This window comes from Ursus maritimus, unplaced genomic scaffold (assembly GCF_017311325.1).
Source record: "Ursus maritimus isolate PB19 unplaced genomic scaffold, ASM1731132v1 scaffold_35, whole genome shotgun sequence".
NCBI classification, from domain to species: domain Eukaryota; kingdom Metazoa; phylum Chordata; class Mammalia; order Carnivora; family Ursidae; genus Ursus; species Ursus maritimus.
The window spans coordinates 22,864,355-22,878,390 of record NW_024426119.1 but is presented as its reverse complement, the minus strand read 5'-3'; the positions used below and the strand labels follow the sequence as shown (position 1 = coordinate 22,878,390).

Sequence of the window (14,036 nt, the reverse complement as noted above, 5' to 3'; positions counted from 1 at the left end):
TCCGGACGCACACTTGCCAGTCAGGTCCTCCCCCTTCCCTGCCAGCAACCCCCCAGGGCCATTCCCCCGCCGGGGCCTGCGTGGGTCCAGTACCATTCTCCTCACGGGGCGGACTCCGGAAGGGCAGCAACTCCACCTCCTCCTCCTCCGCGGCCTGTAGCCATCTATCGGGAAGCGTCTCCGAAGGCGGCAGCAGAGGCCGCCGGACAAGGACAGCCCAGGGAAACCTTCTCAGAACTAACTCAGCTCCGGCGCTAGCAGCAGAAGCTGAGTCTTTCATAATTGTGCGACCAACTCCTCCGGGTGACTGGCCACAGGGACGCGCCCGCGCCCGCCTCCGCCGGCGACGGGCCTGGAGACAGACCACGTGAGGGGCGCGTCGTGTGCGTCGCCGCCCGCGGGCTGGGTCACGTGAAGGGCGCGCGCTCCCTCCCTTCCAGGCCGCCTCCCTTCGCGCCGCGCGCACGCGCCGGCCACGGGCGCCTCACGTACCGCTCCGGCTGTCCGGTCAGGGGTCGGAGGTTTTCCCAGGGTCTCTATTGGATACCTGAGCGGGACTCGCACCAACATGTGTCTCCCCTCCCGGAACGGAACTCGGGGAAGCAGTAGTGGAGGGTTAAGGTTCCGGGCCTCTGGGATCCCGCCTGGAGTTGCGGCGTGGTCTTATCTCCGCTAGCTGGCTCTGGCCTCCGCCTGCTGCACTGACGGCCTGGCCCCTGCCTACGCTCTCCTGCGGCGTTTTCCGGCCTCTTCTCTGTGCCTTAGACGTTGGTTTTACTCTCCTCGTCCAAAATGCCACATCATCTTCTCACCCCAAATCACGTTCTTCCTCCAACTTCTCTGTTTCTGCCAGAGAGAAATTCTCCCGGATTTAACTGTGGCCTCCGTCCTTTCCCTCCAGCGATGTCTCCCGAAGACAACACATCTATCACCCACCTTAACCAAAGACTGCGGGTTGTTCCCGAGTCTCATACATGCCTCTCTGCTTTTTCTTTTCCTTTGCTAAGCCCAGGTTTGACTCTTCGCGTTCGTTTCCTATCTTGTTTTTCGCATACGACCTTTCTGCTCCCAAGGAAAAAGTTTGCCCGTCTGATCCCCTATTACCTGACTGAATTGCACCCCTTTTTTAAAAACAGCTTTATTGAGGAATAATTGACGTACAATAACCTGCACAAATTTAAATGTATAATTTGACAAGGGTTGACATATGTATACACTCGTGAAATCACCATGGTCAAGACAGCGAAGCTGTTCATCCCCCCCCCCACGTTTCTTCCCTCCCTTTGTTATCCCTCCATCCGATTCCTACCCATCCCCATCCCTTAGCAATCACTGCTCTGCTTTCTGTCACTATAGATTAGTTTCCACAGTTCAGGGGTTTATATAATGGAATCGTACAATACGTACTTTTTTGGGTGGGGTCTGGCTTCTTTCCCTCAACATAACTATAACTTAAACGTTATGACCCACAGTTCACTGAAGTAGGATCTTCTCTCCAACAAAACTCATCTGCCCATTGTTTTACCTAACAAGCTTTGGCCATGCTTATGAACAATCTTCAAGTATTCTGTATTCCTTCCCCATCTGGCAGGTCTAGCAGGACCAAGGTTTAAAAAAAATGTTTTATTATATGTGTCATACCTTTCCTACTAGATTATCAGCACCTTGGGGCAGGGATTTTGTCTAATTTATGCATGCCTTCAATAAATGTTTATTTTCTAGATCTCAGCTGGGCCTACACACTTCTTGCCTTAAGGGAGTTTATAATCTAGAAGGTGGAGACAAACCGGAAAATCAAAATACAATGAGATAAGAGTGCTTTGCTTTCCTCGGTTTTTGTGACTCTGGCCTTTTTTATACCCACAAGTGCTTCACTCCTTTCTTGGATGATGTAGAAAAGTAATAATACTCCATGGCACTTATTTCCCAAACTTTTTTTTTTTTAAGATTTTATTTATTTATTCAACAGAGATAGAGACAGCCAGCGAGAGAGGGAACCCAAGCAGGGGGAGTGGGAGAGGAAGAAGCAGGCTCATAGTGGAAGAGCCTGATGTGGGGCTCGATCCCACAACGCCGGGATCACGCCCTGAGCCGAAGGCAGACGCTTAACCGCTGTGCCACCCAGGTGCCCCTATCTCCCAAACTTTTGCTAAATAGGAGCATTTAGTTTATTTTTTTTTTTAAGATTTATTTATTTATTTGAGAGAGAGAGAGAGCACAGGAGCAGGGAGGGGCGGAGAGAGAGAGAGAGACTCTTAAGCAGGCTCCATGTCCAGCCTGGATGCAGGCCTCAATCTCAAGACCCTGAGATCATGACCTGAGCTGAAATCCAGAGTCAGACGTTTAACTGGCTGAGCCACCTAGGTGCCCCTTGGAGCATTTAGTTAACGTTAGAAATGAGGAATATAATTATTCTTTAATTGAAATAATGAAAATTATTCTTTAATTCACAGTTTATCAGAAGCCCTGAAGTTCACACATGCTGACTTTCAGTGAATTTATTCATGAAAAATCAATTCTGGAGAATGAATTTATTCATGAAAAAAAAAAAGTACTGAGTTCCTAAGACTATATCGGAAACAGCCCTCTTTAATGTTCAGTGATGAACAAGATGGATAAATTCAGTGTTTCAGAAAATGTTCATTAAATGCTTTGTCTCACTTCTTCCCATAGGGTCTCTGTTTCCATTTTGGTCAATGACATCTCTGTTTCCCACTCTCACTGGATCACATACTCATTCTCCTCCCTATCCTTGCCCAATTATTTGCAACAGTTCAACAAACATTTACTGCTACACTTTGTTTAAAGCACTAAATGAAGTGTTAAAACGTGATTTAAAAAAAAAAAAAGAAAAAGCATGGCACCACACCAACTCTTAGTTTTTTCCTTTGTGTATTGAGAATTTTTTACTTTAAAATAATTGTAGAATTATTGGAGGTTGCAAAAAAATACACAAAGTACAAATATGCTTTCCCAATATCTCTTCTTCCACCTCCCAACATCTCATATAACCACAGCACAGTGTCAAAACCAAGAAAATGACATCGGCACAATCCACAGAGTTTACTCGGATTTCACTGGTTATATATGCACTCGTTTGTGTATGTGTTTGTGTGTAGCTCTATACAACTTTGTCACGTGTGTGGCCTGGAGTGACTATGCAAACAATCAAGATACTCAACTGTACTATTATCATGAGATCCCTCGGTCACCGCTTTATAGCCACGCCCCTCCCATCCCACTCCTAACCTGACACCCAGCAGTCTATAATTCTAGCTCCATAATTATGTTATTCACAATTGTTACATAAATGGAATCATGCAATATATATCCCCCTGTGGCTACCCTCACTAAGTATAATTCCCTGGAGATTCATCCAAGTTGTTGCTTGCACCAGCAATTTATTCTTCTTCATTGCGGAACACCACCCCATGATATGGGTGTACCACTGTTACAGGATTTCTTTTCCTTCAGTGCCTGGAGTTCTCGGTCGCTTCGAAAAATGAAGGGGTAGACCAGACAGAGTAGTGGGCAGCAAAGCAAGGTTTATTGAGCGATAGTAAAGTTTATTGAATGATAGAGTACGGAGCTCCCAAAGAGGCAGAGAACCCCAGAGGGCTGTCACCGGAGGTTTTAAGTCTAGGGGTTTTTATAGGCTTGTTGGAGGGCCGTTTTAACCTGACTAATCCTCCCTGCGCCTGTCATCCAATCAGGTTTTTGTCATCTATCCATCACGTGGGAAAGGGGGGAGGGCTCCTTCCAAGGTGGTGTAAAATCCTCTTGAGGGTGGTTTCCTCTTAGGGCAGTGCCCCCCTTGTCCTGTCTGCCTTTCTTCCAACAATCTTTCATCACCATGGTCTGTCCATTCATCTTTTGAAGGACATCTGGGGAGGTCTGGACCGCTACGAAGTTGCTGTGAACATTTGTGTACAAGTTCCCGCATGAACACAACTCTTCATTTCTCTGAGATAAATGCAATTGCTAGGCCCTTCAATTCCCTTAATACTATCCGTATCCCTTGGAATGTCTTCATTTATCACCATGGGCGTGTATCTATATCTCAGTGTGAGGACCACGAATTCGGATTACCCCTATGATGGTTAGTTTTAGGTGCCAGCTTGACATGGACATGGAGACTGAACATTATTTCATGGGGTGTTTGCAAGGGTGTTCCTGCATGAGGTTGGCATTTGAATTGGGATACTGAGTAAAGCAGATTGTTCTTCCCAGTGTGTATGGGGCTTCCTCCAATCTATTGAGGACCCAAATAGAACAAAAAGGCAGAGGAAGGGAGAATTTGTTCTCTGCCTGACGGATGAGCTGGGATATCGGTTCTTCTCCTGTTCTTGCCTGCAAACACCCCATCAGCCCTCTGGTTCTCAGAACTATACCACTGGCTTTCCTGTCCTGCAGACAGCAAATAATGGGATCAGTTATGGGGAATCATTCTCCACAGAATCCTAATAGTACTTTTCTTACATCTTAATGCTTCAATCTACTGATACATACACAATTTTGTTGTAGAGAATTACAATTGTGTGGTCAACAAAAGATTTTCACGCAAAGAATTTTTTTATCCTGATAAAATTGTATGAGAAATGAATAATTGAAATTTGAAATTAAGACACAATACCATTTACATTAGCACCCCAAAAATGAAACACTTAGGTACAAATCTAACAAAATATATACAAGATTCATTTGAGGAAGACCACAGAACTCTGAGGAAAGAAATCAAAGAAGCTCTAAATAAATGGAGAGATGTTCCATCTATGTGGATAAGAAGACTCAATATTATCTAGCTATCAGTTCTCAACCTGATCTATAAATTTAACACAATTTCAATTAAATATCTCAGCAAGTGATTTTGTGGATACCAACAAACTGATTCTACAGTTTTTATGGGGAGGCAAAATACTGATAATCACCGAAACAGTATTAAAGGAGAAGAACACAGTTGAGGGCTGACATAATACTACTCCACTTCAAGACCTACTACGAAGCTACAGTAATAAAGAGAATTTCTTCTTTGTTTTTGTAATTTAAATTTGTTAATAAATATATATATACGATACTTGGTGTTGCATTTACCTTTAGAAGCTTTCAGAAGCACATTTCACTGATTTAAACTCAAACAGCTGCAATAGGGATATTTGCAAAACAACCATTTTAAATATTAGATTTTCTGAGGTCTTAGGGTATTTAATAATAAAGAGGCTTAATTTTAACCTAGAAAAAATATTTTTAGAATATTCTGAGTTTATTGTAAGTGGTATTATATCTGAAGTGACCAGGGGTGCCTGGGTGGCTCAATCGGTTAAGCATCTGATTCTTTTTTTTTTTTAAGATTTTATTTATTTATTTGACAGAGATAGAGACAGCCAGCCAGAGAGGGAACCCAAGCAGGGGGAGTGGGAGAGGAAGAAGCAGGCTCATAGCGGAGGAGCCTGATGTGGGGCTCGATCCCATAACGCCGGGATCACGCCCTGAGCCGAAGGCAGACGCTTAACCGCTGTGCCACCCAGGTGCCCCTAAGCATCTGATTCTTGATTTCAGCTCAGGTCATGATCTAAGGGTAGTGGGATAGAGCCCTGCCTTGGGTTCCCTGCTAGCAAGGAGCCTGCTTCTCTCCCTCTGCCCCTCCCCCTTAAAAATGAAATATTTTGATAAGATAAAAATATTTTAAACATTTAAAATAAATATTTTAAAATAAAATCTTTTAAAAAATGAGGTGACTATAAGTAATACAATTTATGAATGATTACTATCTGTGACACTAGTCAGGTTTTATGACTTCCCACAATTCTTTAATACATGTTTCACAAACCTTGACATCCACACAAATATAGAGTTTTACATTCAGATGAGTAAAGCAGATTTACAGTTAAACAATTTGAAAGCATCAGAGTCCTTACCTCCCTACATGAATAGCTGGCTGGTGTTTGTTGAATGGTTTCTATTTGCCTGGTGTTGTTCTTTTTTTTTTTTTTTTTTAAAGATTTTATTTATTTATTTGACAGAGATAGAGACAGCCAGTGAGAGAGGGAACACAAGCAGGAGGAGTGGGAGAGGAAGAAGCAGGCTCCCAGCGGAGAGGCCTGATGTGGGGCTCGATCCCAGAACGCCTGGATCACACCCTGAGCCGCAGGCAGACACTTAACGACTGAGCTACCCAGGCGCCCCTGCCTGGTGTTGTTCTACTCACTTAACATGTATTAAGTCCTCTCAACTCCATCAGCTAAATACTATTACCATCCTTCTTGTACAGGGGAGGAAACTGAGGCACAGGGCAGAGCCAGGGTTACAACCAAGACAGTCTAATTCCGGAGTCTAATTCCTTTACCCCTTATGCTATATTACCCCTTGTGACACTAAAAACAAAAACAAAAAACTGAGAAATCAGTCACTAATAATAGAGAACAACAGATTACACATGATTTAGTCTTTCACAAAATCTTGTCCTCAAACTATTTAATCAGCTAATTCAGGATCTTTGTTTTCTTTACTAGGCCCAAATAGCTGGCTTATACGCTTGTTTCCACATTAATCATGCTGTGACTTCTCCCTGAATGGATTTGCTACCAATATAAGTCGCTGGGCAACTGAGAAAGAGACACTGTTATCTCATAACTGAAGAGGAACAATTTAGAACGCTGGCAACCTGAAAATAATTAAAATCGATTAAAGCATCAAAATAATGAAAAAGAAAGTCAATATATGAAATGCTTATTTTATGTAAAATGTTCCTGTCACCTAAATTAGACACTTATAAATGTTTGGAAAATCCTTTGTTTATATAAGCAAAGAGTGATTAAACCAGTTCCAACAAATTTTGCTGTACTTTGGAGAGAGGATTAATGGATTTTCTTCCTGAGGCATTCTTTCAAAAGAATTAACCTGGTTTGCAAGGGGAAAGCTTATAAAATGGCAACCAAAAATACCTGGAATATTTCAAATATTAATCTCTAACCCTACTAGCTTAGTACAGTGCCTGGCATATCACTGGTATTCAATAAATAGTTGTTGAATTATTGAGAGGATGAAAATTGAGCTTCTTCAACTTAATTACATGCAAATATGCCAATTACTTATGTAATACACAAATAATAAACATTTTTTATAACTTTTCTTTGGCCCTAGTTTATTTTTAAAGGAAAAAAAAAATCTCTTCCTAAAGTTTTAAAATTCTGCCCCAAGTGACTGTATTTGGATAGAAGCTAGAACCAATTACTAGTAGTCATAGAGAGAAATTCCCCTTTGACTTGAGCAAAGCCTTTGTGTTGATGAAGAATGTTATTGCTGGGACTACATGAACTTCCCGGAAGTGTGCGTGAGTCTATAATGAATGGATGACTTTGGCTGGACAGTTTAGAGGGGTCTGAGACTAAATGTATCCAACTGTGATGAACAGTGATAATTTCCTAAAACTAATTTTGATGTTGTAGCTATCCTTAAGTCATTTGCTTCAACTACGTCCTGAGAAACAAACAAACTTGTGAAGTTTATGTAAAAAACTAATCTCTGAATTTGAGTCTCAGGCAGAGACTTAATCATATAAAACTGAGGGATGAATAATCAGGTTGTACTCGTTAGTGATTTTGGATTTTAGGGGTCATGAGACTGAGCTGTAGATTTTAATTTTCACAGTCCATTTTTAAATGAGTAATTGGTGGTTCTAATTGTGAATTGTTATTAATTGTGTAGACATATCAATGTTTTCGAGCAAACCCAAGTAGTAAGATGTATAAAAAGATGTCTGTTTAAACTTGATTATCTAGTTTGAAATAGCTGTTTGCTTTGATAATCTTGTTTGCTAAAAAAGGTTTTCTTTACATAGGATATTGGTAAAAAATTGAAAACAAGGAGAGTCGCCTGGGTGACTCATTCGGTGGAGTGTTCCAGCTCTTGGTTTTAGCTCGGGTCACAATCTCAGGGTCCTGAGATTAAGCCCCATGTTGGGTTCTGTGCTGAGCATGGAGCTGGCTTGGAATTCTCTCTCTCTTCCTTGCCTTCTGCCCCTCCTCCCCACCACCCACGACCACCCGGGGCTTGCAAATAAACAAACAAATATTTTTTAAAAATTGAAAACAAAAAAAGATCTGATTATCTGATATTGGATATCTTTCTTTCTGTTATATATCAAGATTGCTAACACCTATCTCCTAACTTAATAGCAATTTATTAAGATTTTAACATTATAAGGTTATCTAAGGAAGGTCCTACAATGAAAATTGAATGGCATTAGAATGGAATTACTGTAAGTATATATTTTCTGTTTATGTGTGTGAGTATGTGTATGTGTATATATCTGCCTCACTATTAGGAGATTTTCATCTTGTTTCATGAAAATCTCAGAGGGATAATATACAGGTAGCTAACTTAATACACTTCAAGATCATACAAGCCAATTACAGTACACATAACACCTTAAGTAAAACTAAAACGTGCAAAAACATAAAATAACCAAGAAACTAGCTATTAATTTGATTAATCGACTCTGTCCTTTGAAAAGGATTTAAATACAATATAGATGCCTAATATCAAGTGATTTCAAATGTATAGCTGAAGAGTAAAAATATAAGGAGAGGGATTCTTGGGTGGCTTAATTGGTTAAGTGTCTGCTTTCGGCTCAGATCATGATTCCAGGGTCCTGGGATCGAGTCCCGAACCAGGCTCCTTGTTCAGTGGGGAGCCTGCTTCCCCTTCTGCCTGTCACTCCCCCTGCTTGTATTCTCTCTCTCTCACAAATAAATAAAATCTTCTTTAAAAAATGTAAGAAGAAATGCACATGAAACTAAACACACACCTAATTTTGCTCCCTTGCAAACAACAGTTCTCAAACGAAAAATAAAAAATTGTAATAATTTTTTGCAGGTGGGGGGGATTTCATGCATACACAAGAGTAGAAACAAACACCCATCACTCAGCTTCAATGATTATCAAGATTTTACTGCATTTGTCTGTTTTTTCCTTTTTATTTTCTTAGCTGAAGCTGATTCAATTTAAGCAAATCATAGACATCGTATCATTTTGCTCTTTATTTCGATAGACATCTGTTTAAAAAAGTGGACATCATGCCATTATCATATCTAAAAAAATAAATAGTAATTATTTGGTATTGTCTTTTATCTGGTTCATAACTAAGTTTTCCTAGCTGGTTCACCAATGTCTTAGCAGTTGGTTTGTTGAATCAGGATCCAAACAAGGTCTATACAAGGGATTTGGGTGTCATGTCACAGATGTTTGTTTCAATTTAGAGCAGCCCTTCCTTCCTCACTTTCCCCCCTACGCTATTGATTTATTACAAGAACCAATTCAGTTGTCCTTTACAATGTTGCATATCCTCTATTTGTTAAGTTTGCTCCCTTGAGCGTTCTTTAACTTTCTTCATCCTCCATATTGCCCGTAGGTAGAAGTTCATGCTCTAGGTTTGGTTTGATTCCAGGTTATTTTTGTCTGCAAGAACACTTCATGGTGCTTTGTGCTTCATACTGCATCATGTTGAAAGGCCTGCAATGTCTGGCTGTCCCACCTTTGGTAATGTTAAAATTTATCAATGATTTTGGGTGCTGACAGTTTAAACCTTCCTTTTACCTAATGTTTTCATACACTGATGATCATTGGCTAAACCAGTTCTTTCACTTGGGATGAAAATAACATGGCTATTTTCTAATCCATGAAAAGCCAACAGATCTCCCCTACTTCATGCGGGTGGGCAAGTGTCCCTCCCTGACTGTCAGAAAAGTGGAGTTTTGATCGTTGGAGAGAGTAAAACAGGGGGTGTCTGGCCTGGAGGATCCAGCCACAATTGAGGGCACGCATAGGTAACACACTGAAAATGGTTATTTAAGTGAATGTTTACATAGAGAACGCTAAGACTGTCAACACTTTCTCCACCCACATGACTCCAGGAGATTGGAAGAGATTTTTTTTAAGGAATCTGATCATCCCACAAGAAAACACTTAAAGATCCTAACATCAGGCTTTCCCAGCTGCAGAACCTGACCGTCCTACAATATACCTTTCATTTAAGCCCCACTACGGGTGCCTGGGTGGCTCAGTTGGTTAAGCATCTGCTTTTGGCTCAGGTCATGATCCCGGGGTCCTGGAATCGAGCGCTGCATTGGGCTCCCTGCTCACTTTCTCTCTCTCAAAAATAAAAAATACAATTAAAAAAGTTTAAGACCCACTTATGTGCTCGGAGTATCCAATTGGGTTTTTAGTTTCTTTTTTTTTTTTTAAAGATTTTATTTATTTATTCAACAGAGATAGAGACAGCCAGCGAGAGAGGGAACACAAGCAGGGGGAGTGGGAGAGGAAGAAGCAGGCTCATAGCGGAGGAACCTGATGTGGGGCTCGATCCCAGATCGCCGGGATCACGCCCTGAGCCGAAGGCAGACGCTTAACCGCTGTGCCACCCAGGCGCCCCTAGTTTCTCACTCTTAAACATGAGCAGAAAACTGAAAATTTCCTTTCCTCTGAAGAAAGCTTCTAAGATATAACACACAAGAATGGAATTGGAAGAAAGCAGTGGCTATACAAAGTTTAGTTTCAAAAACAAGCAAAAAAAAAAAAAAAAAAAAAAAAAAAAAAAAAAGCCCTGTCATTAATATTTTCAGAGTTAAGAGAATATATGGCATCAATGAAACAGCAATAGAATGCTATAAAAAATAAAGTGTCAGAGAATAAAAAAGAGCTCCTGGAAATTAAAAACATGTTACCAGAAATAAGAAATCTAATAAAAGTTTAGAAGATGATGTTAAGGATATCTTCTAGATTAACAGGGCAAAAAGACAAGAGGTGGACGACTTGAAAGACAAATAGAGTATTAGTACAGGAGGTGCCACATCAAAATATCTTTCTTTCCTGAAAGAAAGAACAGAGAAAATGAAGGGGAGGTAATAATGAGTGAATTAATTTTAAACTATTTTTCCAAAATTGAAGGGTAAAAGTTACTAGACTGAAAGGACTCCTTGAGTGATCAGTATAATGGATGAAAATAGACCCATACTGGGCATAAGCTATCAAGAAAAATACACACACACACACACACACACACACACACAATGTATGTTCTAAGTATACTTCGAATACACTTACACTAAAAAGTGGCCATTACTTATCTAAAATTCAAATTTAAATGGCATCCTGTATTTTATCTGGGAAACCTACATTGACCTTGTCATTACCAATAACGGCAATTCCTCATAATTTCAATTTCTAACAGTCCACTCAAGGTCACCACTGCTCATCTATCCAACTTCTGATATTCTAAATCCAACAATCACTCAACAATATGGGGACCTAAAATGCATTTATCCCCCCACACCTTTTCACTATCATTCTATCACCCCCTCGAATTTTCGTGTACTTCCTTTTCCAGCTTTATTTATTTATTTATTTATTTATTTTTAAAGATTTTATTTATTTATTCGACAGAGATAGAGACAGCCAGCGAGAGAGGGAACACAAGCAGGAGGAGTGGGAGAGGAAGAAGCAGGCTCCCAGCAGAAGAACCTGACGTGGGGCTCGATCCCAGATCGCCGGGATCACGCCCTGAGCCGAAGGCAGACGCTTAACCGCTGTGCCACCCAGGCGCCCCCTTTTCCAGCTTTAATAGTTAATAAGTTATAGTCACTGCTTCACATATATCCTCAATTCCCTTGTTCCTCTTTAAATTTCTTGACCTTGCTTGGCTAAATCACAGCCCTGATTCAATTCGGTATTGTACCTGTGTAAACGGAATGTGGCTGAACGCACACACACACACAGAATAGTCATTTTAAATTTTAAGATAACAAACCTCATGGAAGGCCCTTGATGCAACTATTATACTATATTTCCCTAGACCAGTAGTTCTCAAAGTGTGGTCCCCAGGCCAGCAGTACCAATGTCACCTGGGAACCCATTAGAAATGGAAATTTTTAGCTGGATTCAACCCCAGACTTGAATTAGAAAATCTGGGACTGGAGCCCAGCAATCTGGTTCAACAAGGCTTCCAGGTGAGTCTGGTATACTGGGTCTCACATTTTAGCATGAGAAAGATGAGCCGTAAAGCTTGTTAAAAGGGCGGTACAACAGCAGCAGGGATCTTAGCAATTTGTGAGAACATTGGCAAAGCTGCAAATACCAGGAATGTTCATTGTAACAGGTAACATTTCTTGGTTTAAAAAAAACTCCTTGCATACATTAATTCAATAAATACTTATGAAGGGGTATTATATATCAGTATAAATTTCCCATAAATGACCCTTACGGACTCTAGGTTGTATGGATAATGTGTCAGACTTCACTAACTACACAATTTCCCAAAGATTATTACCATTTATACTTCATGCAAACACAATCTAGTATACTTTAAGTTCATTTTCAATTATTTTTCACCATTAAAAATAAAACAAATTCAAATTTTATTTTAAAATATAATTTATTGAATACCATAGTGAATTTAATACATTAAAAATTGTTTTTCTTATCAGTATTGGCACATAATGAAGTTTCAAAGCACTGCTAAATTAACACTTCAAAAAATTTTAAATTTTAAATCATGTTCCATAAAAAAAATAAAGCCTAGTAGTGTTATAAAACTATTAATTTATACCAACTCACATATCAAAGTGTTAAAAAAAAAAAAAAGGAATTCCACACTCAAACCATCTTCTAAGAAGTAAAAATTCAATCATATGTATTTTTAAAAAGGTTCTCATTTGAACAAAACACAACAGGTATAAAACAGGCAAAAACTTTACACTGATTTGTCCTACTGGGAAATTCTGCAGGCTAACCAGATAAACTTTAGATATTAAAAAAATCCATATTCCAAAGGAATACATATTTACAATATTTTTTATGCCTAATCAAAGAAACATATGATGACATTAAATATTCTACTTTTTTTTCTCAGTTGCCTCAATTGCCAATAATGTGGGACTGTTCTAAAAATTTAGTTTAGAAATAATTTTCCCACCAATGAACATTTTCATAGATGAAAAGTTGTCCTTAAATATGGCAAGATTAAACAAGGAAATTTACATATATGTTCACTATAATATGGCCTGTATGTTACTCTAGCAATCATTTTGTTTACTCTGAAATTTCAGTAACCCAAACCATGAGTACTACACAATTTCTTTCCGATTCCAAAAGGTTGAGTAATTTAATTCAGGTCACTTGAATTTACAGAGTATCTTTCTTCCAGGGAGCAAAAAGTGATTTATAGTCAGTATTTTGATTTTATTTACATTATCCTTCCCAACCCCCTTTAGAATTGTCCTCGGAAGTAAAGAGAACACTGAAAATAAAAATTTTAAACTGCAGAATTGGTTATTTGGCATTATTCACCTTTTTTCCTTATTAATGGGAAAACATAAACCCTTTCGAACTAGTGCATTCCGCTGGTCTGAAATGCAACTCCTGTGTTTTTGAAATCTCATTGGCTGAGATCAGGTTGAAATTCTAGAAACCAAGCTTAAATAAAATTAGTTCAAATATTTTTTAGTGAAATATAGAAATACTGTTTGCTTATGCCTATGGCAGAAATTGAAAGAGCAAAGGAAAACTGGAAAACTCATTTGCATTTACTATAAATGTACCATTTCACCAAAACCTCTACGGACATGAAACTACACTCTATAAATGCCAACAGCGGATGGGTTAAAATTCTCTGCCTTCAAAAGTAAATCACAGATTCTACTAAGGTATTGCTAATCTAAAAATCTACAAGACACTATACTGTATTACATTATCAAGGTCTTTCACCACAAACCCCATATTTACCTTTGCTGACCTAAACTGAAGTAGAAATCACCTACATTACGATGTGAGATATTTAGTTCTTTCTGTTTGATAGCTACAAAATGTTCACAGAGACTTTCTAGAAAGTAATAAATTACTATTTTTTTTTTTTTGCAATAAGAAATAATACTATATATCTCGCTGTTTAAAGACATGTTTAGGAAAAAAAACAACTCTCTTCCCCTTCAAGTTATAGGTGGTGGGAGGATGAGAGGCGAAGAAATGACACAGCCTTTTAAAGC

General features: G+C 39.4%; 1 protein-coding gene across 1 annotated transcript in view; it reads right to left on the bottom strand.

The window, feature by feature from the left end:
• TRPM7 (transient receptor potential cation channel subfamily M member 7) overlaps window positions 1-373 on the bottom strand; it is a 117,175-nt gene extending 116,802 nt beyond the window's left edge. The window contains exon 1 of the mRNA XM_008705960.2: window positions 94-373. Within this exon, the coding sequence (XP_008704182.2) occupies window positions 94-96 (3 nt within the window). The 5' untranslated portion in view covers window positions 97-373. The remainder of the gene's footprint in view (window positions 1-93) is intronic.
• Between the last annotated feature and the right edge of the window lie 13,663 nt (window positions 374-14,036).